Source organism: Salminus brasiliensis, chromosome 13 (assembly GCF_030463535.1).
Source record: "Salminus brasiliensis chromosome 13, fSalBra1.hap2, whole genome shotgun sequence".
Taxonomy (NCBI): domain Eukaryota; kingdom Metazoa; phylum Chordata; class Actinopteri; order Characiformes; family Bryconidae; genus Salminus; species Salminus brasiliensis.
Window position 1 is genome coordinate 25,996,235 of NC_132890.1, and position 24,753 is coordinate 26,020,987.

The 24,753-nt window shown below is 42.4% G+C and overlaps 1 protein-coding gene across 3 annotated transcripts in view; it reads left to right on the top strand.

Annotated features, from left to right (window-relative positions):
- Window positions 1-24,753, top strand: part of mob2b (MOB kinase activator 2b) — a 55,389-nt gene that overhangs the window by 13,859 nt on the left and 16,777 nt on the right. Inside the window, exon 1 of one of the 3 annotated variants that reach the window (XM_072695612.1) lies at window positions 14,220-14,535. The exons of 1 other annotated variant lie outside the window; for it this stretch is intronic. In XM_072695612.1, the coding sequence (XP_072551713.1) occupies window positions 14,453-14,535 (83 nt within the window). In that variant the 5' untranslated portion in view covers window positions 14,220-14,452. Of the gene's footprint in view, window positions 1-14,219; window positions 14,536-20,181; window positions 20,387-24,753 lie in introns of those variants that run through there. One more of the 3 variants, XM_072695611.1, reaches the window with a different exon arrangement.

Sequence of the window (24,753 nt, forward strand, 5' to 3'; positions counted from 1 at the left end):
TCCAGGTGGTTGCTATGGCAGTTGCTGTGGTTGCAAAAGTGCTTGCTGTGGTATTCCATGTAATCGATTGGATGTAACTAGTGTATTTATATCACCCTGACCTAAAGAAGCAGTACTGGTACCGGCCTTGAGCTGTCACAGATTTGGCTGGTCCTCTTCGAGCTTTATCCAGGTGCACTTCACAGCCCTGTTATGTAACTGCTGACCTCAGAGAGACCTTGGCCAGTGAGCGCGCCCAGAAAAGTAGGTCTCAGAATCCCACTGGCTGGCAGCAGAGTCATCTTATGAACAAGGTCTTCTCATGTAGGGACTCTTCAGCTCCCATCAGTGTGTCAGGAAGCTGCTTTAAAAGCTCAGATCGAGTCCTTGGTAGGCCTCAGACAGGACGGTCCTGTCCAGTGTCTCGCGTCTCTTCACCCTTGCGTTTTACTGCACTGGTCAACGGTGCAACATTCCTCAGTGTGTTTTCCGGCTTATGTAAACCAGTGTGTGCATATTGAACTGTGTGGTGTTGGCTTGTGGAGATGGAGGCCTCTTTTGATTGTGCTTGGTCATCTGTATGTTGCATAAGGCAGGGCCAGCTGTGGAATGCACTTTGCTTAATGTGAGGGTAATCCTGTGGTGTGGCTGCTGTGGACCGGGATAGAGGGATGAGACACTTCCCTTTTCATCTTCAGGGTCTCCCTTTTAAAGTTCATGCTGGGATTTTTAATTATTTATTTATTTATTTATTTTAAATAATAAAATGTTTAGAGCTAGTTTATGCTCATACTTGTCCCTCACACTTTACCCCCCTCCTTTCCTTAGGGATGCATAGTAAGGACAAAATACTGCTATTACAATCTATGCACCAGTGTGGGAATATCTGCCAGTCTGGCAATTTAAAAATTGGGAACAGATTTATCAGCATTGCCTAAACACTTGTCTCATCCAAATCCATCATATGTTTTTTTTGATTAGGGAGGTACACTCTGGCTTTTTCCAACTCTGAAGTTTGAGAATTGAGCAACCATAACGAATGAACGTTATCAGGGTTTCCTCACATCCTGGAGTATTTGAAAAACCTGGAAATTCCAGTGCTGGAAATATTAGTGAGATCCTGGAAAAGCTTAGCTATTGAGCCACAGGGATTGCGTCTTTTAGTCACTGATGCCCTATTTATTGTAGAAGTATGTTAATACTGCACTCATACTGCAGTCATGTGGTTTGATATGCAACTAGATTCCATGTAATTTGCTGGTGTACAATTTACGTCTTACTGGCTGTACATGCATAAAGTACTTGGTGTTGAATAGTACGTCCAGTAAAACCAACTGTTATTGGGCAGTCTGAAATGCACTGTGTGTGTGTGTGTGTGTGTGTGTGTGTGTGTGTGTGTGTGTGTGTGTGTGTGTGTGTGTGTGTGTGTGTGTGTGTGTGTGTGTGTGTGTGTGTGTGTGTGCGCTGTCATATACAGACATCGTGGCAGAGAACTTCTGGAGAGGAGAATTGCCACTTGAGAATGTCTTCCGTGTTTGTCAAACTAGAGGGCGCTCCTGAGCGAGTCCTAAGTTTGCAATGTTTCTAAATGATCATCTTCATACAGAAAATTGCCCTAATTTCCTCAACATAGAACAGCATCAAGTATTTTAACACTGCAGACATATTTTTGTATTGTAATAATGTACATGTTAATCTTGTGAAGGTAGTCTCATTAAACATTAACGCAGGATTAGCTGGCTAGGACGTTGGGAACTGCCGGCCATAGTTGCCACCAAACAAAGCTGCTGTTTAGTTTCTGGCCACAACTCCAGCGGCAGCTTCCCATACCTGTCAGCACTCGGCGTCTGTGATGCCCAAAACCTGGTGCTGAAGAAAATTGGAAACATACAGTAAATAAAAGAAATAAATATAATTTTTTTTTAAAAGCTAATTATTATAATATATATATATTTTACTTAAAGTACTTTTCAAAACTAAAGGAAGGTTCTGGGCACTGAGTTTTTAGACATTTCGCTCTGGTCACCACAATTTATTAAGAACTTGCTCACAAGCTCCCTCTGGTGTTTTACAGTCATTTTTTATAAAACGGGAAATAGGAAGTGGCCAGTCTCTCCATAAACCAGCTCTGGTCCAACCCTACCAACTTAATAAAAATATGTATGTGATTTTGGTGGCCTTTATTAATTTACTTGTTAATTTATTTACATATTTTATGCAATAACTCTTATTTATGATTACTTTTGCTTATTTAAATATCATAGTTTTTCAACCTGATGATGAACAACAAGCTATACACTTTGCAGCCCTGTCCATCACTTTCTTCAAATGTATGTGTCCCATTCAGTTGTCCATCTGAGGTTCTGCAGTGTGGGGATATTTTCATCAGATCATAATAAAACAGAAGTATAACAGGCTTATTGAACTGTAACGCATCTGCACTTTCACATCCTCATTGAACAGATGGTTCCAGGAATCGAAGATGATGTTCAGAAGACCTCGGGTCTGTGATGTACTTGCTGTAGGACTGCCCAGCTTGCTGACCAGTAGCAAGTCCTGCTAGAGAACGCCCAAGGGCTCGGTCTGATCGAACAGCCAAAAGAGGCTGGGTCAATGCAACATGACAATGATCCGAAACAGAACTCCATCAATAAGCCCCACGGGCCAAGTCCAATTTCTGACCTCAGTCACGTTAAAGTGTTGCCAGAGTCCTTTTTTTTAACTGCTGTGTAGGACTGAAACGGCTACCGCAGGGGTGTCGAATTTTAGCCGCAAAGGCTTGGTGTGGCTGCAGGTTTTCGTTCTGAACAACCAGCAGCACACCTGATTCCACCCGCTTAATCAGCTGGTGAGTCCTCCAACAACAGATCACATGTGCTTCTGCTCGGCTGGAGTGAAACCCTGCAGCCACGCAGGCCCTTTGCAGATATGATTGGACGCTCATGAGCTACTAATTTGGTTGGGGCTATTGACCATAATTACTCCTTTTAAGCATAATTCATTACAAAATTATGCTTATGAGGTGTTGTCTAGTAGCCCCTTCGGTGGCCTCCGATCCAATCAGACACACTCAGTAAAGATAAAGCAATAAAAAAAGTTTATTATGACAAAAAATAATGTTATTTAGCGCATTGCCCCGATTGAATTCTTTTTTTTTTTTTTGGTATTTACTTCATTCGTTTACAATGGGAGACTCTAAGCTAACATTGCTAAATGCAGGGTTCATATTCACTTGATTATTTATTTATTTATGTATGTATGTATTTTTTTAAGATGAACTTTTCCTTTAAATTTAGTCTAATCACATTTCCAAGTTCCAACAGTTCCAAACTCGCACATTTTTATTTTTATTTTTTCCTTTCAACACATGCCCTAAAATCCTGTCCAAGCTCGCAGAGGGACACAGCTGCCCTGCTCTTTTCAGGTTTGGCTTGTTTGGGATTACGTGCACCCTGCCTCAGGCTTTTGTTTTCTGCTCTGGTCTTTTTTTTTCCTCTTTGAGTTTGTGCTGAAAGACGATTGGCTGTAATCAGGCAGGACTGTTTTACAACAAGTAAGGCACAGCCACTGCCCCGAGCAGTCGGGGGGCTTTCAGGATGGTGCAGGTTCTCAGTCTGCTGATTGACTTGGACATTCTAATGAACTGTGGAAGGAGGGGCTGTGAGGAGGAGCAGCGCTGATGAAAGTGACATTCGTTTGTCACTTAGTTGAGGGATGGAGGATAGGGTAATTGTACTGGTAGCCGTTATAATCTCATGGCTGATATTGTGATGAGGGTGCAGCATATTAAAACACTGATGAATTAGTAATGTACTTCAATACTTCAGAAAAAAGTAATAAGAATCCAATTGGTGTTCTTAAAAAAAAAACAAAGAAAATAAAATTCTTAGTTTTTCTTAAGAATATGATGATAAATTAGTAGTTTTTAATCATAGATTTTACTTTAAGATTGAAATTATTATTAAAAAGATTTTAAACATTTTTCAGATTTTTTTCAGTTTTTCATATTCTTCCGATTTTTTTTTTCTTCATATAAATTTCCCCTTAAGAGTTCCTAATAATATTCTTATGAGCTATGAATATGTCATAGTCTTAAGATAAAAATGACTGTTTTTAATCATAGTTTTTACTGATGTGGTGTTTTTATCTTAATATAAATTATTCTTCAAAAACAGAATGTAAAGAATGTAATTTTTATTTTAATATATATATATATATATATATATATATATATTTTTTTTTTACATCTTTTTATGATATAATCTTCATTTTATCTAAAGACTGAAATTATTCTTCAAAAATCTTCTAAAAAAATTCTAAGAGCAGTTGTTCTTAAAAAAAAAAAGAAATTCATGGGCCTCATATTTGTTCTCATATATTTTCCAATAACCTTTTTTTTTTGTTTAAATTTGTTTTCCTCAAGAATTCCAAATATCATTCTTATAACCTTCATAGTTTTTATCTTAAGATTCTTCTTCAGTTTGTCCAGTGCTTTGTCCTAGAGTACACCTGCCCTGCACGTTTTGCGTGTTCTTTACTCTTACACATTCAGAACAAATCACCAGTGGCTTGTTAATTAGCCTGCTGTGTTGGGTCACCTGTGCTGGGAATAGGGAGCATAAAAAATCCTCTGTTCCCCAGTAAAAAGGCTTCTGAAGAACAGTACGGTTCTATAGAATAATAATACACTTCTGCTTCACTAAACTAGTGGTTGTCAATCTAGTCCTCAGGGACTTCTAGAAGGTTTTTCCTCCAGCCCAACTTGCAAGTTTGCCACATGTAGGGATGGAGCAGGAATATGGATCTTCTCTGACCAGTCTGAGAACCCCTGTCCTAAGGAACCTATTCTTAAATGGGTGCATTAGAGCAAATATTTATAAATGAAGTACAAGAAAGAACTTCCAACAGTTCTTCAGCAGTAACTTCAGTTTAACACTCACTCTGAACTTCTGGTGCAATGTCGGACACTGATACTGTAGTCCCAGAAGCTTCAGCCTGATCTTCTGTTCCGTCTCCGATGTTCTCCGTCAGAAGTTCTGCCTCCACTCTCTGGAGTGTCAGCATTATATTCATCTTCCCTCTTTCTATCAGAGTACAGGTCAAAGTGAATTGAAGGGCCCGGTTTGACAAACCACTGACTCTGCAGGTGTTGGCTAGGCCATGAAAGTCGTGGGAATGCATTGTGGGAAGTGTAGTCAAATGAGGAGAGCTTGGTTCACCTTAGTTAGAAGTGAGTGAGTGAGTGAGTGATCCACTATAATGTTCAAAAATGCAGTTTTTAGCCTTTGTCACATTTCAAGCACATATAGAACTTCTAGGAAAGTAACATTTGTAGTTAAGCAACTTATGTGAACCTGTGTGAAATTTACCGTTTTCTATGTTTCTCAGGTTAGCCTTGAAAACCCCTAATGAAGACCTTCCATAATATATAGGCATGCTTTTTTCCGTAGTTTGCATGATTTTGCTGATCATGGCACACTCTCTAACCTACAAGTGCCTTTTTCTATGGCAAATATTGAAAATCACATTGTTCATACAACCATGCCGGTGTTATGTGCTGTCGCCATTGGCCAGCAGAGGGAGCTAGAGCTTTAAATGAAGTCCAGCACTTTTTTCGAACCAGTATCTCATGTTTTGCCTTGATCCTTTCATCAGTATTTGCACAGAATTAATTAACGCTGAATTGAAGCTTTGCTACAGGATCAAATTCAGCTTACGTATGGAGCAAAAGCCCTGCAGAAGCAGCCCTTTTATACTCTAACCTACATTCAGAATCCAGTCGCCACAATATTTCGCTGTGAATAATGTAACAGAGCCAACAGTGTGAACTTATCCAGCCCTATCCATCAGCCCCCCAGTCACCCTCTGGCTAATGACCTCACTAATGACCACTTACTCATATCTTCAATCTTAGCTGCCTGGCTGCGCTCTCCCATTCCCTCCCCTCCTGATTTGGGAGTGGGTGCGCCTGCCTCTTTGGGTGGTGTAGGAGACAGGAAGTGGGTGAGACTGGGAGGAAGGCGTGGGCAGAGGCTCACAGGAGGGTTCTGCTCCTTCTGTGCTTATGGATTGAAGGTCAAGAGTTGCTGTAGTAGTTGTAGGCCAGATTTTAATGATGTGTTGAGGGACCAATGAAACTAAATGATTCTAATAGGTAGTCAGTCATTTATTTATATATATGTATATATAAGTTTCATAGAAAGTCTGTCTATGAACATAATTTTAGACCCTGTCAAATGTAGTTAATAATAATTTGATAAAACGTTAAAACACCTCACCCACATTGATCACTAACTAAAATTAGGGATGCACCGATCTGATACCAGGGTCGTATATTGGTCCTATTACTAACAAAATTTAATTCCTGCACCGCCGATATTCTGGGCTTCATAATTAACCTACACACATGATACACATATGTTTACATCAATCTTGCTTCCTTAAGTCTGTCCCAACAGTGGTATCAGATCGGTATCAGGCCATGCACAAAGTTTGCGTATCGGTATCGAAACAGAAAGATTTGGATCGGTGCATCCCTACTTGTGTTCAGTTAGAATCAGGTGCAGCACTTCAGCTGAACATGATTAGAACATCATTAGAGAGGGTTCTGGAGGAGGAGTCGGCCTTATATAAACCTCAGATATTTCATATGATTTGCTCTTGAATGCTGAAGTGAGTGGAATCACCATGCCTAGATCCAGCGAGCTCTGAGGCCTTCAGAAAGAAGGTTGTAGATGCAAATGAGTCTGGGAAGGGGTTTAAGAAGACCTCAGGCTAATTAGAAATCAGTCATTCCACTGTCCGTAAACTGTTCAAAACAACGGCCAGCGTGGCCAGTTCAGGCCGCCCTAGCAAGTTCTAGCAGACTGCAGGCGTCTGTTTCGCATCTCTCCTGGTTCTAATAACTACTCACCACCATAGAAGGAAAGTGTTGAATGCTTAGAATTCCTAATTTCCCAGATAGCAACCAGTGGCTGCTCCACAAACAAACAAGAAAAGCTTCAGATAGCGCCACAGAACGACTCCCTCCTCTCCCTTTGCAGTTGCATCTTGGGAGAATGCTGTAAAAGTGGAATCTGCTAGGCTCTGCTCACCCTGGACGCAGCGAGGCCCTCCCGTGCTCCAGTGGCTGAGCACATCATAACCTAAGCTTAGCTATGCCACGGGCAGTCTCTGTGTGGTGTGCGTGCCCTGTAGCGCGCAATTAGCATGCAGTGATGCACTGACCTTGGCCATGATGTCATCACAAGGGTATATGAGGTTGTGTTCTAGTGTACCATCTGTCAGAGGTGTGTGTGTGTGTGTATGTATTTTTTTTTTTTTTATTAGTATTCTATTTAAATGAACTACCGAGATTTGGAAATTCTCATTTAATAAAATAGGCACTAGGCATGCACCCATATCCCATATGGGGATTGTGGGCTGATGCCAAAATTCCAATATTACCAAGTGGCTGCTCCTTCCTTTGACTGTAACCGGATAAAGGGTTGAAAAGTAGTACCATGTGGTTCCTGTGTAATAGCCTACAGTTGACGTTAGCAGCTGTAGCTGTGTTCACACTGTGGCTATTGTGAAGAAGCCATAGCAGCACTCCATGTTCGCATCCAGCTCCAAACCAGAACTGTAACACACAACAGTTTGGTTGATTTGGTTGCCCATTCATAACTCCTATTACGACTCTTACGGAGGTGGAGGTGTTAATCTGGACTCAGCGTCTAAATTTGAAGACCTGGGTTCTACAGCATTGCTCAAAGATCTCTTTATTGCCTAGAGTATAGTTTCCATTTGTTCCACTTGTTGGGTTCTTCAGCCTCCCAAGTCCCAAGACTACATTATTGATCCTGTAACCTCAGTGAAGCAATCCCTGAAAGGCTCTACATCCTACTCCACCTTTACATTAAAGACTGTTGCTTTTAGGCCTAGGCTGTTCTTCACTCTGTAGGACCTCAAACATGTCAAGCTCTTGGCTCGAGGAAAAAAATAAAAACAACTGTCTGACCATGCTTGGTCTGCATTGACCCGTTGTATATGTGTATATGTAAATGTAGCTTATCTGATTTCCATTATTTATTCCAGTGCGGAACTACAGAAGTCCCAAGTCTGCATTAAGGCTAAGGAAGTCATTGATTGATTGCCTGACAGTTAACTGGAGGCCTGAAGCACAAGACATGATGATTGTTCTTCTTGTTGTACCTCAAACATGTTCATTTCTGCAGTAGTTCTGGGCCCTTGTTGTGCTCTGGGAGCTTTCCTCTCCTCCCCAGTGGGCGTCCGGGTGCTAAAATTTGCTGTATTTGGCTTTATACCACAGCCTGGTTTGGGTGGAGCTGCATGGAAGGCCACCCCTTCTAAACCAAACCTCAGCGTCTCTGTTCATGAACAAAGTCTCCAGTGTGTGAGTGTGTGTTTGTGTGTGTGTGTGTGCTGAGGGATGGTCTTCTCTGGGTTTGGGAACAAAACTCTCAGTATGTACAAATGACCAACACACACACACACACACACAGTTTGAAGTGTCACAAATAAAGTCCTGTAGAGGAGTCTTTTACTGCCTGTGTGTGAAAGCAAAGGCAGGATAATTAGTTTTGCAGTGTAAGCACAGTCAGGGCAGTGAGGGGTTAAGGCACGTCCAGTTCTATTCTTAGCCTCTGCTCTGTCTGCCCGCTTCGATTTGGCTGAGGCCTACAGAGCAGGAGCCTTATAGCTGAGCTGCGGCCCACCGTGAACATAAGAGCAAAACGTACACTGTTTTGGGGGGATTTTTTTGTTTTTGAGAAACCATGAGGAGCAAACAGGGTGAAAATTCTGATTGTTCGAACCTCCAGAGTTTGTCCGTGGGCTTTTTAAGACAGCGCAGTGAAGTGGAGAGGATATTGAGTAATTAGCTTAATTGGATTGTTTTGTTTGGTTGAGTAAGAGTTATGTGAGTGTGTGTGTGTAGCACAGAATTAGAGTGGCATCCAAAGAGAACCATGCTATTGTGCCCTGCGTACTCTCTCTCGACTCTCGTTAATAGTTAGATTATTAATAATTATTGCTATAATAGCACAATGATCTGTCGGACTACTGGCTGGCTGGCCTCTACAGATGACGAGGATGCCTCCTTCTCATTGCTGGCTGCATACTTCTTGCTGTTTTGATGTTTTTAAGACCACTGCCGTCATTTTGCTCGGCTGGCGCGATTTATCCATAATTCTGGATTATTTAATCCAAGCCTTCTCCTCTGGAATGAGGTTTCCAAGGACTGGCTTGTACTCTCTACTTAGGTGAGGTTCTTGAGTTTGTGCTGTGGGGATGTAGATGGATGGGATTCAGCTTTGTCGTTGCTTTAGTGTGAGAGTGTGTGCACTCTTAAAAACAGTTAAGGTGCTTCTGATGGTTCTTTATGATGGTCCTGATGGTGTGTTTAGCTGACGCTCTTATCCAGAGTGATTTACAAGGTTACTCGTATTACAGAGGTGGGCTAAGGTAGTGTTAAAGGTCATACCCGGGACCTCTTATTGGTGTAGCGCAGCATAGTCACCCAGCCCGGCAATCGAACCCCAGTGGTAGCTCACTGGCAGGTAGGGGTGCTATCTGTTGTGCCACACCAACACATTCTTATACACTCCTATAACTGTTGTGTAAGAGTCAATATATTGCCCTAATACTGTGATTTAGTGTCGTACCGATACTGGAACCGACTGGGAGAAAACCAAGACTCACAGGGGGGTGATTGATGATCATCATCACAATAATCATGGTGTAGTAGAACTTAATATAGTCACAGTAGTGATGGTAAGAGTAATGAGTAATGATAGTTAATGGTGGTAATATTAGTAGTGGCCATTTAGATGTTAGGCAGGTAGCAGTGGCAGGAGGGTGTGCAGCTGGTCTGGCACGGGTGGTGGGGGAGCCTGGTGGTCGGGCTGGTGGGTGGAAGCTGGTTTAAAGGCCAGTCATAAATAGTTATTTCAATTAAACAGATATTTAATTATATATATATATATATATATATATATATATATATATATATATATATATATATACATACACAACTTGTTTAAAGTTAAGAACCTTTTTATATACAGACGTGTACCTAAATGTATATTATTGCTACAAAACTTTTTTTTTGTATCTGAACTGGCTTTTTTTTTTTTTTACTTTTATTTTTCCACCCCTCTGAGACAAAAATTTGGTTGAGCTGAGCAAGATTATGCCTCACTACTTGCACATGTTTCTGCGTTGTGGCAATTTTTATTTTTTCAGAGCTCTAAACTTTTCAAATGTGCAGTTACTCAACCAGTAAATGCTGTTCTTTCAAACTTTTTTTTAATTTTATTTGGGAAAACATGTAAAACCTATAAAAAAATGGATCACTATAAAAATCAAGATTAAGCTCCATCCATCGAGTATTTAAGTCATAGTTGGTATCGGTACTCTGTATCGGCGGGTACTTGAAGATCTGGTATTGATATCGGAAAGGAAAAAGTGGTATCGGTGCATCCTTAATTGTGATACTATAATCAAGAGACTATGTTTAATAAATATAATTTTAGGAAATACTAGAAAAACACCTTGTCCTCCAGCGATCTTTACTGTAAACTATTCATTAGAAGTCAATACAGTATCGTAAAAGGTAATATCACGATAATCTCAGCATATGGAAGTTTCTTCCACCCCTATTTTAATACCCTGAAAGCCTGCGGTGTTGGTTGACTCTCGGCCTCCCGTGAAGGTATCGAGCTGCTGCCGGGCTGTTGATAATCCATGCAGGTACCAGACTGTTACGTAACCTGTTGATTAGATCTTTCAGCCTCTCTAATTGAGTGTCAACGGACCGTAGGCACATAAAACTTTATAGGGTCATTGTTTGTGGTGAGTTCCTGCCCAATGTTTGCAGGAGTCATAAAGTTCCTCACTTGACTAGGCCATCAGGTCTGTAGGGCATGGGTGATGAGACGGGTTCCAGTGAGACTGAGTGTTTTGCTATCGGTTACATTAAGTAGACTAAGTAGCGACTGTGGAAGAAGAAACGCTCCTGCAGGAAAGGTGATGTGGTTTTTGCATCCTGTACAGGACGATACGGCGATAAGTGTGCACTGACTTTCCATGAGCTCAACACGCTCCTTTTTTAGGTACTCTTTCAGGTGCACTGGGTGACGTGTGTGCATGGAATGAGGGTTGATTGCTCATTTTTTGCTTTACTGGTAAATTCCTTTGCTGTACTGGTAACTTTTGTTGCTTCTTGTTGCTAAATGGCATTGGTTGTATTGTCTTATTGGTCTTAATTTGTTACATTTTGAGAGATGAGGTTATATAACTACACGCATCTGAAGAAAAATAATTCAAAGTAAAAATGTAATTAATAGAAATGCAGTTTGCAGACACCCCCGCTTAAAAATGCACCCAGTGACTGTAGACTGCAGCCGCCGGGGTTCCGTTCCGTTCCCTTCCGTTCCGTTCTTGTCTGCCATGTTGTCAAATTTGCAACCATAGTCTGCGCTCTAGAGACCCGAGGCGGAGCTAGACACACTTACTCATTTGGTAGGCCCACCCCCTTTCTCCCAAATACAAGCGTCTCAGACCACCTTTGTTGTGTTTACAGTATTTAGTATTTATATTCCACTGGATGCCCAGATTTACAGTTTCCATCAAATTACAGAACCTGACCTCAGCTCTGTTTGCCTCTGAGCTTAACCGAAGCTCCTGTGCTCTTGTTTAACCCTCCAGCTGTGGCAAGAGAGTCTGCACGCAGAAAATTAATGTTGTAAGCGGTATTTGGACATTTGCTAGACCAGCAAATAGTCCCGCACGACTATACTAATCCCAGCTGGCTAACTAACAGCTGATTAAATCACATTGGCCATTTTACACTATCATCATACTTACCATCATACTTACATCATACTTAACTTCTGTCTGATAATTTGACCACATAATACTAATCATTAGTAATATGATTAACTAGCTAGTTGCCTGAGAGCTTGACTATACCTTAGCTATTCCGTGTAACGAGCAAAACGGTCCTGCAGACTGTGGCTGGCAGAGGGTCTGTTGACGCCAAGGCTGTCGATCACCTCATTCCTGAGCTGCACATACTGCACCCAGCCTGCAGAGGCACTAGACCTCGACCTGTTGGCTTCACATTTGATGCACATTACGCTGTCACTGGGTGAAGCGCATCAGCTGCAGATGATCCGAACATGCTTTGAGGGGATTCTGGAGTCTGGTGTCTGTCTTATTTAAACCCTCAGACCTTTCGTTTGGTTTGCTCTTGATTGTTGAAGTGAGTGGTGAAGATCACCATGGCCAGATCCAAAGAGCTCTTTGAGGCTTTCGGAAAGAAGCTCATAGATACAGAAGAGTCTGGGAATTGTGTGGTGGATGCCTTCAGTCTCTACAGAAAGCAGACCAGCATTAGCTAAAAAAACAAGGTTTGTGTTTTGATGGCCAAGAATATAAGGGGGGAGAAAGTGGTAGTAGATCAAGACTCTTCTAGAGTACCACCCACACGCAGCTTTGGTTTGCAGAAGCCGTAAATTAGGCTTGAAGACAATGGAAGTGTCCACGCTTTTGAAAATACTGCTGTATCGTTTAAAGCCTAAAGCTAAAGTCTGTTGTTTTGGTCGTAATAAATATGCGTATGGTGACACAGGTGCAGCACACAGACTCAGTCTCCTTCGCTTCAGCCATTCTTTGCTGTTCTCAGGAAGTCAAAAGCCCTCGCTTAAGCTCTAATATTTGAGGAAGGTGCACTGGCAGCTTCCCATCAAGCGCCTCAGAGCCTCGGCAGGTCCTTATCGACACTGCACATAAACACAGGAAAACTGATTGCGTGTATGAAAACGTCTCGGCGAAGGAAGTGGCTCTGAGTAGCACACAATACAGAGCGAATTCTTTTCCTCGTCTTTTTTTTTTTTTTTAACCCTCCTTGAGGGTCAGGAAATGGTGAAAGTGCTGAACTACAAGGGGCAGAACTTTAACCCATAAAATATAAAATTCCCACCAAAGGGTGGTCATGATGGACGGGGGTTATAAGACGTCTTGGCATTAGTGGTCCGTATTGAATGTTGTTTGAGGGAAATGAGCCTTTTTTGGAGCTTCATGGTCTGTGGTTGATTGTACGGAGATTAACAGCAGTGATTATTTAGTAGAGCTGTAGACAAAGCATGCTTGCAGAGGAAATGCCTGTGAGTTGTTTGGCATGTAAATAATAGGCTTTCTTGAGGAGTGGGAAAGGGGTGCACTGGTCACCCGTGCCTTATTTAATCATTTATTTATTTATTCAACATAGTTTTCTTAGTCTTGACCGGTTCCCACCTGCTAGCCTGGTCCTCCTCTGTTGCACGATGCCATCAAGCTGGGAGGGTGACGACAAACCTTCTGTCTATGAGTCATGTGACGTTCCACCTCATCTTTCTGCAGTGGTTAGCATCACGTGGAGTAATGAGGGGTTAGATAAGGGATGAATGAGGATTAAACGTTCAGTCACCTGAAGGTTCAGCCAGTATTCGAGAGTTCTCCTGCTAAGGGTTGAGTTCACAGGCCCAGAATGTCCTGCTGGGCAGCTTAATGGCTGACAGATGACCAACTGAAAGGCTTTCTGAGCATCTTGTGAGTGTGGTTTGTCTCTACCTCTGGCTTGAACGGTGGTGAAACGTGGTTCGCGTAGACTCCTGCAGTATCCTGTTCATCACATTGCATAGCCTGAGTAGCTACTTGAGGAGAAGGAGAGCTATTGCAGGTATTGCAGCAGGATTAACAGAATTGTAAATGAGCCCGAGTTGAGCCTTGGTGCGAGGAACCCCAGACGTCGCATGGAGGCTTCGCTTGCGGTGTTGCTCACCACAAAGCATGTGATTGGTTGGTAGTACTTTTCAGAGTCCAGTCCTTAATGACCTTTAAAATGTTCTAGCGCCACCTGCTGTCCTGGAGTGCTTGCATATGGGGAAGGTGTAAGCTCATGAACGTGGGATCAGCTTTGCACATCCTTTTAGAGCTTAATTTAATTCAAAGTATACAGAGGCCTTTAGACCGAAGCAGGGAATATATATATTATTTTATATTTATTTATTTTTTACAAGTTTACAAGTTTTGCAAAGAATGGTCACTAACTGTGTGAAGTTTGTAGAACATGTCAATGCGGGTCCATTGTTACTTAAGGAAAGATCTCACTCCCTAACTCGAGGAGTAGAGTAACTTGCACTACTAATCTGTGAGGACCAGGCCTCCTGAAGACCCTCTTATCAGAGAGTTCAGGCAGAAGAGTGACTTATCTGGTCACCCCAGGATGAGTTTAGTGCCCTCTCCCTTGGAACTGTGTGGCATCAAGGAACACTTGGTCATGAATTGTCAGTCTGTGTATGTGTATGTGTGTGTGTGTGTGGGTGAGTGTATGGGTGTGTGGTGCATGAGTGCATTTGTTTGTTTCTATCGAAGCGTTTTGGGAAAAGCACATCTTTGAGACTTGGAGGTATACACTGAGAGTGCAAAGATGGCAGAGGCTGAAGGAGATGCAGCGCTTGAAGAGAGCAGTCTGGAGCCGCCTCGAGGACTACTCAGCACTCTGTTTCACAGGTACTCCGCTGTGCCCCCGACCTAACTGGTGTGAATTACACGGTTTGTGCTCAGTACAAAGCTTGGGGGGACATGGGGTGAAGGTTTTGTGGAAAACAATAGTTTTTATTTGAATTTTTAGTTTTTTTTAAAAGCTTCTCAGTATAACTTTTCTAGCACTTGTTTCCATCAGCGTTCTCAAATGTCTGCCAGAGGTATTTAATGCACTGTTTATCATAGGCCAACACTTTCCTAATAAATATGACTGGAAGTCCTTTGTCACAGAAAGTTTCACAGATTTTTCCAAACATCTGCAGATTTCAATTCTTTAACAAAGAGCAGTTTGGTATGAAATGCTTTGTTCTAGAGAAACTTGCCGAGTCAGGATTTGGTCACAGTGGCTGGGACTGGAACAAGAAAAGCACCTCTAAAAGCACGCAGTTATTACAACAAATCTTCATTTTTATTTATTTATTCATTTATTTCTGTGCTTACTTTCGGTCTTTGATGTGCTAGTAAAAGGCATGCAGGATAGGAATGTACTTGCAGGGAAACTAAGGGCGTTTTCACGCCTACAGTTTTGTGTTTGCTCTGGTCCAAATCAGTTAACTGGCTTTAAAAGTGGAGCGTTTCCCTTGGTTTGGTTTGGTTTGGTTTCACATACAGGGGGAGAACATTCTCTCAGTTTATTGGTCAGACCAGTCCAGTCTGGGGAACCTTCTGGAAGAAGGTTCTGTGTTCTGGAGTAGTGCGTATTTCTTCAGTTTAACATGGAGCAGCGGCAGAGATGGCAGATGTTTTAGCTCTTAAACTTGTGATGTAACCCTGGTAGTTGGATCGGGACGAGGCAAGGCGAGATCACGTTCTCACCACAAACGCACCGCTCCACGGTTGAGCGTGGTTTCAGGCATTCGGGTGTTAAACTTTCTTGCTTCGAAGTTTCAAAGCACAGAAGTGTTGGCGTACTTGTAGCTAGAGCTGGGCGATATGACGATATTTTATCGCATTATCATGATAACAATATGCTTTCCGAAGCCTATCAAGGCTACTGTCAGTGCTTCATACACACTGATCAGCTGCACGTTTCATTACCAACAATGTAGCTAGAATGGTTTAATAGGATGAAGGGCAGCAGTTGTTCATTAAAAATGACTGTACTCTGTATTTTAATAGTACTTTTTAAGAGTATGTTGCTGCTGATGTATTTAGTCTGTGATTTACATGTATAGTGATAAATATTGTGTATCCTGGAAAAAAATGTCTTTGAAAATTGTGATGGTCTTTTTACCATATCGGCCAAGTATGAATTTTCCAGATTAAGTTTAAAAAAAAAAATGTATTTACCACCCTGTTATATTCCTTTTTTGGGGGGAGGGGAGGGTGTGTTATAGGAAACGGCTCAGATTGACTGGTTTACGTCACTGTAGCGGCTCTCTTTAGCCACTTTGCGTAGCCTAGCATGGCTTAGCTTTGTTTTCTGCTCATACTGATGTTGGAACTATTTGTAGTTAGCCCTGAGTAACCGGATAGAGTTGCTGTCCTCTCTGGGTCCTCTCTCTTGGTGTCATCTCAGTCTCCTGTCAGTGTGTGGTAAGGATGCGCCTATGCCACTTTTTTCAATTTGAGACTACCAGATACTACCAGAATTTCAATTATCTTATATTTCAATTATATTAGTTATGGAGTACCCATACCGATACTGTGACTTAAATCTTTGACAGATGCTACCATTAAGTTTCTTGCTTCAAAGTTTTAAAGCACCTGTGTTGGCGTACTTGTAGCTTGAGCTGGGCGATATGGCGATACTTTATTGCATCGTGATATAAATGTTATTTATTATATAAATATATTAAAAAGTGTGTGTGTGTGTGTGTGTGTGTGTGTGTGTGTATATATGTGTCGATACCAACTCTGACTTAAATCCTTGATAGATGGCTATAAATCCTGATCTTTATAGTCTCCTACTCTTTATAGGATGTACTTCTTTCCCCCAATAAGATCTAATAAACTGGAAAGAACAGCATTTACATATTGGCAGCGATACCAATACGACATCAGTGCAATACTATCTGAAGAGATTATAGTAACTACTATAGTAGTTGATCTTGGCCCATAACAGTGCTTTTCATTTCTTCTTTTAAATGTGATGTGGGTTGTCATTTCGAAAGCTTCCCATATCTTCACATATTTCTAGTCTAATGTGAAGATCTCGTCCCGTACCGAAATTTTATTTTTGCTCCCAATCTACATATGTTGTTTCTATTGGTGTGGCTTACACGTAACTCTAATGACTCTTAGTCTGTTTAGGAGTCAGGATATTTCTGGACAGAATGAGGTGCCAGACAGGCTATAACTATTAGGAGACAGAGAAAACATACCCTGCCCTTGGTTCTGTTCCAGTTGTCGTCACTGCTTTCGTGGCTTCGCTCCCTGTTTTCTTCTACCTGTATACTGCAGTGAAAGGGGCTTCTGTTCTGCCTACGTCTGTTCACCTGCCCCTTCTCTTGCCCCCCTGAACAAACATAGGCCTGTAAAGCCTTTCTGACGAGTGCCGGACCCCTTTTCAACACAAGCTCGCGCGCACACACATCCCCTCACACACGCTTTCCTTGTAGAAACATCACATTTTCCAAACTCCAAACTAAGTTTTGTTTCGGGCTGACCTACAGGGACTTATGCAATGTTGGGCAATGGCCTGGCTCCCATGTCGGGTACATGGGACAGACCGGTCAGAGTCTTGATCTGAGGTCACCATGATGATGGCAGTTTTATGGACCAGCTGTGCAGAACATGATGATGATGATGATGATGATGATTCAGACGCCTTTGCCATTGGCTGCTTTTCTGATGATGAATTGAACCAGATGGCTACGGTCAGCCTGATGCTACATCGAGTTCTGTCAGCTGAGATGACTCAAATAGCTGGACTATGCATTTCCTTATTGTGTGACCCCTTGCTTAACCTACAGTTTCTATTTAAAACCTGCAAATATTGAAGCGGCTTAGTCAGCCCCCACACTACTGCATTAGGGGTATTTATAGCAGGTGGGTATTTGCAGCCTATAGTCTGAGGGGGAAAAAATAGCTCTGGTGCGTAGCCACACAGCAGGACCTGAGAGGGCTGTATATTCAGACCACATTCTGGAACGGATTTGGGGTCCTGTTTTCAAATAGAGGACTTTCGTCTGGGCCTGTGGAAGGAGGGTTTAGGGGATAGGGTGTGACTGGCTGAAAGCTATAGTGCTTTGTTTACTTTTTTTAAACTCTAAATCCTTCAACTTTTTGACCTGAGGTTTCAAAATTAGAAATAAATTATTATTAATAAACAGCTTAGGAAAACCAGTTAATTATCTGGTTCCAGTGGGACCTGTTGAGGGGTGGAATATTGGGCAGCAAGTGAACTGTCAGTTCTTGAAGTCGGGGTGTTGAAAGCAAAAAAAAAAAAAAAATGGGCGTATGGAGTGTAAAGCTCTCAACCACTTTGAAGGCCAGATGGTCAGAGCATCTCCAAAATGGGCAGGTTTTGTTTCCAGTGTGCAGTGGTCTGTACCTACCAAACGTGTTCCAAGGAGGGGCATCTACTGATCCAGCGACTCTGTAATGGACACCCAAGGCTTATTGACGTGATTCTGATGAAGTCCCACCTCATAACTCGCAGGACTTAGTAAGGATCTGCTGCTTACATCTTGGTGTCAGACACCACATGGCACCCTTCAGAGATGGCTTGGCTGGTCAGAGCCGTTTTGGTGGTACTAAGGGGACCTACACCATCTCAGGCAGGTGGTTGAAATGTTCTGGCTGATTGTTGTAGCTTTGATTTGGTCGACATTTTGATGAACACGTCTATAAATCCAAAGACCCACTCAAAATCCAACTGTAAATAACCCAACCATCTCCCAACCATCTCCCAAACCCAAATATAGTTTCTAGTCTTGTTACTACATACAGACAGCAAACTGTGCTGCCACCCAAACAGGCCGTCATGTAGGTCAGTGAATGAGGCACATCATTCTTATGTTTATGTGGCGTAACGAATCATCGTCCAGCGTCTCTTAGCATCGCACAGGCAGGCCTTCTAACAAATCTTCCATTGTGAGAATTAATGATTTTAAGAATTTTAATGTTAACGAGTCAGGCAGTCTCTAACAAATGCTCCTCTGTCTGAGTCGGGTCGGAAATTTAGTTCCTCGGGGCAGAAGCCTTCAGCGTCGTGTCTGAACATGCCTCCTTAGCACTGCTGGGGCATTCCTTTCTGTTGTACAGCCTTTATTACATTGTCAAAACATGTCGGCACAGTCAAAACACATCGGGCTGTAGGGCAGCTGGAGGTATGGATTGTGCAGTTAAGGAAATGGGCATTGAACACTTCGCTTATTGGACGATTGACCTCGTGATGGAGAGACAACCGTTTCCTGGAGGACGCGTTCGGCAGTTTCGCTTTAAACATAGGAGTTAATAATCCACCAACATAAACTGTCATAAATAGACATTTTCCAGTAAGTTATAAACGGGAATCGTTCTGGGATGTCCTGAACAGCTGACAGCTTTGTTGTGGAAGGATTTAAGAGGAAGAAAGGAAGGACATTTCACTCTGCTTCTCTTAATTGATTCTCTGTAAATCTACCTGCCTAGTTTTTGTGTTTTTGTTAAATGCTCAAGGAAATTGGGACCTCAGATTTTTACTGTAGTTCTGTAATAATTGATTGATACACGTATGAAAAAACATGGCAATTCATATGACCGCATGGGAATCCTGCACAGAGGTGGCTGGAGTGGCCAACAATCATACTACATTTAAGGTTATGGCCATGTTCACTGAAAAACAGTGAAAATTAGTTTTAGAAAGTAATGTAATTAACTTTAATTTTTTCAGCTGTCATTATCATTGCCGGGTGTCAATGACAGTTAAAAAAAAAAAAAAAAAAAAAAAAAAATCAAGAATTAAGAAAAAAGTTCCCTGTTCATTTTTTGTTTCCAATGGTTACAAAATAACAAATTACCTTTCTTGACTTACTTGATTATTTTTTTTTTTATAATTTTATAGGAGCTGATGTTTTAAAATATGGGTTGTGGACATGGCTAAAATAAGTTTACAATGTTTAAAACATTTTTTTAAAATGGGTGCATTTATTTTTTATTTATTTTTTTATTTTTATTTTTTTTTGGTGGCTGCACTAAATAAGCTTTTTATTTATTTATTTGAAGTATTTCTTAAAAGTGTATAACCTGTGGACATAATTCCTCCAGCTTGATCGATCAGAAATATATGCTACATCAATTTCCTCAAGTACAAACTTGAATAAAAGTGAAGAAATGAACGTTTAAAACTCAGAACAGGTTCCGAAAAGTCCAAAAGCATTAAAGTGTGGTTTAATTAGGTGCGATTGTTGCAGTTTCACCTCATTTTGTCTCTTTTTGTAATATTTTGTAATAAACAATGCCCAGTGCAGCCCGCAGTAAAGCGTGCAGGCACCGTGTGAGGAGCGCGCTGACGCAGAGCCTCCGCGTCTCCCTGCGCCGCTTGTTTTGGCACCCTGCACCTCTTAACCCCGCCCACCTTTTGCTCCGATTGGCTGGAAGTTGAGCAGGCTGACCAATCCGCGCGCGCCTCTGACGAAATGTAACGCGAGTGTGAAAATCAGCGCTGCTTCAGTCCGAGTCGCGCGACACGACCGCAGATCTGAGGAGGTCGCGAGAGTTTTCAGTAAAGAAGCGCAGGAGTGTGAGTGTGTGTGTGTGTGTGAGGGAGAGAGAGAGAGAGAGCCATGGTGGGGGATCACACCATGCCCGGAGACAGCACCCTCAACCAGCGGACTGCCAAAAACGGATTAAGTTGTAAAATGGTTCTTCAAGCAGTTGGCAAAGTGCTCAGGTAAAGACCGCGTGCGTGTGCGCCCCCGGGTGCGTGCGTGCGCGCCCCCGGGTGCGTGCGTGCGCGCTCGCGCCTATTACTATTACTATTCAGGATAGTTGCTGTGCTGTATGTGTGTCTACTCTCTGTCTGTCTGTCAGTCTAGCTGGTGGAGTGTGCACAGGGCTGCCTGTGCAGACCTGGCTGCTGGAGCCTAAGAGCCTGCTGTAAGGCCATGGTGTTCGTTCAGCGCACTGTTCACTCCATTACAAGTAAAACGTGGCAACCAGCCCTAATTGGAGCAGCAAGGGTATCTGATCCATCAGCCATCACCTCGTCCTGTAGAACTGCAGGGGACGTCATCTTTCTTTTGTGTGCATCAATCAGCCTCAGCCCTTTCTGAGATGGTTCATCACAGGCATGTGCTGATTGGGGCTTTTAGTAGTTTTGCAGACTGTGTGGGTTCTGCCACAAGCTTGGGATAGCCTCCTGCTATCGTCTCCACTCCCATAAGGCATGACTGGCTCTTAGCTCAGCGAAGCTGTGGTGTTGTCTAAACCTCAGCTCTGAACTGGGCCAGTGGCCTCCAACTGGGTTGCTATGGCTTTCGGGTTGGACATGTGACTGGTTTCAGGATCAGCAGTCTGCGAGTTAATCAGCACGTTTTATGATGCTGAACTTTCCAAGCGTGCTTTACCGGACGTGATCAACCTCTTCCTTATTGATCTTCGACAGATTAGAGCGCAGGAGCCCAAACCTACGCTCTGAACTTCAACAGCTGTACCATAGAAGAGGCACCTGTGGTCCCTTAAAGAAGCGTGTGTGTAATGGAGATGTTGAATGTGAACTTTTTTACATTAAGTTGAAGGTTCTTAAGACCTTTTTAGAAGAGGTTCATCACACTCGCACATTACAGCCAACAGTGGTTCTTCCATGGCATCACTCAAAGGGTGTAGCGTAGTGTCCGCCCTGAGAGCTCCAGGATCGATTCCATCATGTTATCGTATCGGTGGCCTACTAATTTGAATGAAGGCTGATGGTCGTGTTTACATGCCGTACAGATCTGATCATGGGTCATCTTCGGTCTCTGGACTTGGCCTCAGATCAGATGTGCGGCAGTACCTCCTTGTTTCAGCATATCCCTGCTTACTTGGAATTACCCCTGGGATTTCACTGGAACGTCCCGGCATCAGGACTTGCGCTGTCTTGCATTGTTGCTGCACCTTTGGTGTTTCGCATCTGGTGTCATGTTGTTGTTACGCTGTTGTTACAACTGAGGGAAGATTGCTCATATCTGTGCCAGGTTGCCATCAACAGCTAATGCCTGATTATAATGAGCGGTCAGTTGTTAATGCGGTAGTACAAGTAGGAGTACGTAATTACCGCTGCTGCTGAGGATTAAGGTGATCTATTATTTATACATGGGTGTACTTAAGTGAGTAAGTGTGTGTGGAAGTAGGGTTGCATAGCAGCATGGTTGTAAGGGGGTAATTGCATTGAATGCACACACATATGAATAGACATTTAGGAACTCCACTGAATTCCACTGTACTGGACCAGAAACCTCAGAAGCCCACCCTGTTTGTTCTATAAGCTGAAGCAATGTAAAATATTCAATATCATTTATCGTTCAGAAGTATGCAAGGTGCAAATGAACATATCTTTGCAGTCATGCAAAAAACACTGAAGTGTGAAATTTATTGTTTTTTTTTTCTATCCCCATTCATATAAACTCACCCCGATCACTAGCAGTGCCCCCAACACTCGGTAAAGACTAGCACGTCCCCTCCGATACATGTCAGCCACTGCCTGACCGCTAACAGACGCCTGTGCTGACCGACCTCACACTAGGAGTGATGTGGGGAGAAGGTAGCATCAGCCCACCCCTGAGAGACCAAATTGTGCTCTCTCTGAGTCCGGCTGCGGATGGCAAAGCAGCATGACCCGGGATACAAACCAGCGATCTTCAGATTATAGTGGTAGTGCCTTAGCTCGGTAGCCGGAATTAGTTAATTAAGTAATTAATTACATTTGGAGCATTTTGATTGGACAAATACGTGCACCTTTACCTTTTTACCCTTATCATAAAATTTACACAATGTAATGAACAGTGTGTACAAGTCAGTGTTTAGGCCTATCATTGGTCAATACTGCAGTTTGTCGAGCAATTCTGTACTCTTGCTTTTATTGCTTTCAGTACTTTATTTAAATGCCTACGAAGTTTTATTGTGGAGAAAGTTATTATATGTATATATTATACAGTAAGCATTTGAGTATTTTCAGAGCTAGGTTAAGGTTGAGTCTAGTCTAAAACAAGTTCCAACATTGATTCACCACTGATACTGCCATCAGCGTCCAGGAAATTAGTTTTTTAATTATATGTAATATTAAATTTGATTTATTTATGTATTTATTTGGTTCTTTTTGGGTCATATTATTGTTTAAAATTGTGCGTTAAAATACTGTAATAGTGTTGATATTGAAATCCAGATTCTGGTTTTGTGTCAGCCCTAAAATACGCTGCATGTCTTGTCCCTGTGGAGAAGTGCTGCCAGTACAGTAGGACTCTCTAAAGGAAGAACTGTGTTCTCTGGAATGATGGTGCTCCATGAGTTGGGGGTGAGGTAGAATGGTGGACATCCTGACCTCACTAATGCTCTTGTCACGAAATACCAGGACAGTAGAGACGGTTACTCCAGCAATCTCCTTGAATTTGGAAAAAATTATGTGAATGAGCTGGTGTCCCAATACTTTTGTCCATACAACATCTGAATATAACATGTACACCAATCGGACGTAACTTTAAAAGCCGCTTAATTGTATATAGGCATGGACTCAGTAGCTCTTCAGAGGGTACTGCCCACTGCATACCGGGAACACCCCACAAGACTTAAAAGACCTGATGTTTTGGAGATGTTCTGATTCAGTCGTCTAGCCAACGTAATGTGGCAATCGCTGGCCCGGATTTGTCCTGCTTTCAACACATTAGCTTCAAGAACTGACTGTTCTCTTGCTGGCTAATATGTAGATCCCACCCATTGACCTGTCCCACTGTAACCACATAATCAGTGTTGTTCACCGAAGGTTATTGGTTAGTCTGTGTGAATACAGGATATGGGCTCCTGATTTTAGTATATGATCATGTAATGACTAGTGGATACCATGGTATTGGCTACGGTCATATGGTGCAGTTGTCTTCTTAAAGGCTGCATCTACTGCTGCTTCTTGAGTGTACCATCACACACTGTGTCTTCAGGCTTCAGTGACCTTGGTTGCAAATTGTTTTCAGTAGCCAATGGCCCTTATGCTCTTCTCCTCAGGTGGCAGCAATCCAAATATGTGCCTTTATCAGCTTTTAGTTAGCAAGATCACGGTCATGTGTTTTTTTTTTTTTTCAGTCCTGTGTAGCTTTCTGGGCTTGTGGTAAAATAAAATACCGGGGACAGTTTTACAACTACAGAAAATAGTGAGTAGTGTAGCATGTCTCTGCAATATCCCAGACATTTTGTTAAAAGTATTGTGACTTTTGGGTCATGCTTCTCATTTTTACCGTCCAAATAACGCACTGGCTTTCCTGTAGGCGAAGCCTTCCCACACTCTGTGGCTTTTCAGAGAAAGGACTGATTTGGTGCTTCTATAATGGGATTTTAAATGGTGGTTACAAGGCCCTGAAGCACTGCGAGGCTGGTCATGGCAGCCAGACTGGAGTCTGCCTCACTAAACGACGGCCTTTTTCTGCAACCGTGAAGTTCTTTCTTCTCCAGCATAGGGTTTGGTGACCGAGTTGACTCTTTCGCTCCTTTTCGGTTCATTTCAGTGAGTAATCCAGTTAAATCGTGCTTACGTCGGACCTTTCTCTCATGCTGGTTTTCTGAGGGTGTTCTCTCATAGTTGACATTTTTGTCCGTTGTCTTTGTTTTGAAACGGGAAGGGCAGTCGGTGCGTGGGACGCTCGTCTTTCAGGATTGTTGAAATAGTTAACATTTCTAGCAAGGGTAAAGATTCGCTTTACTGAACTTTTAGCGTTCTTTATGAATACTGCATATGATTCAGCATATGTACCCTTACTGGCTCGTCCACCATCTTGCACATCATCATCTGTGCACGTTTAATTGCTTAAGGTTGTTCTAAGGTTACATGATGCATCAATAAAGTCAGGAATGCGTTTTATCATGCCTCTTGTCTTTTAAAGCAAGAAAATGCGTCAGCAAAGCCAAAGGAATGTTTCTGAGCATGTCTGGCCTAAGCTGCCAGTGGTGTGAGGGGAGTCTTGAGTATTTGCCAAAGAACAAACTCTGAGATGATGGGATTAGACTTTAAAAACATCACTTGGACGGTCGGAGCTGGTTCTGCAAAGGAGTAAAAGGTAAAAGTGCAGCAGTTTAAGA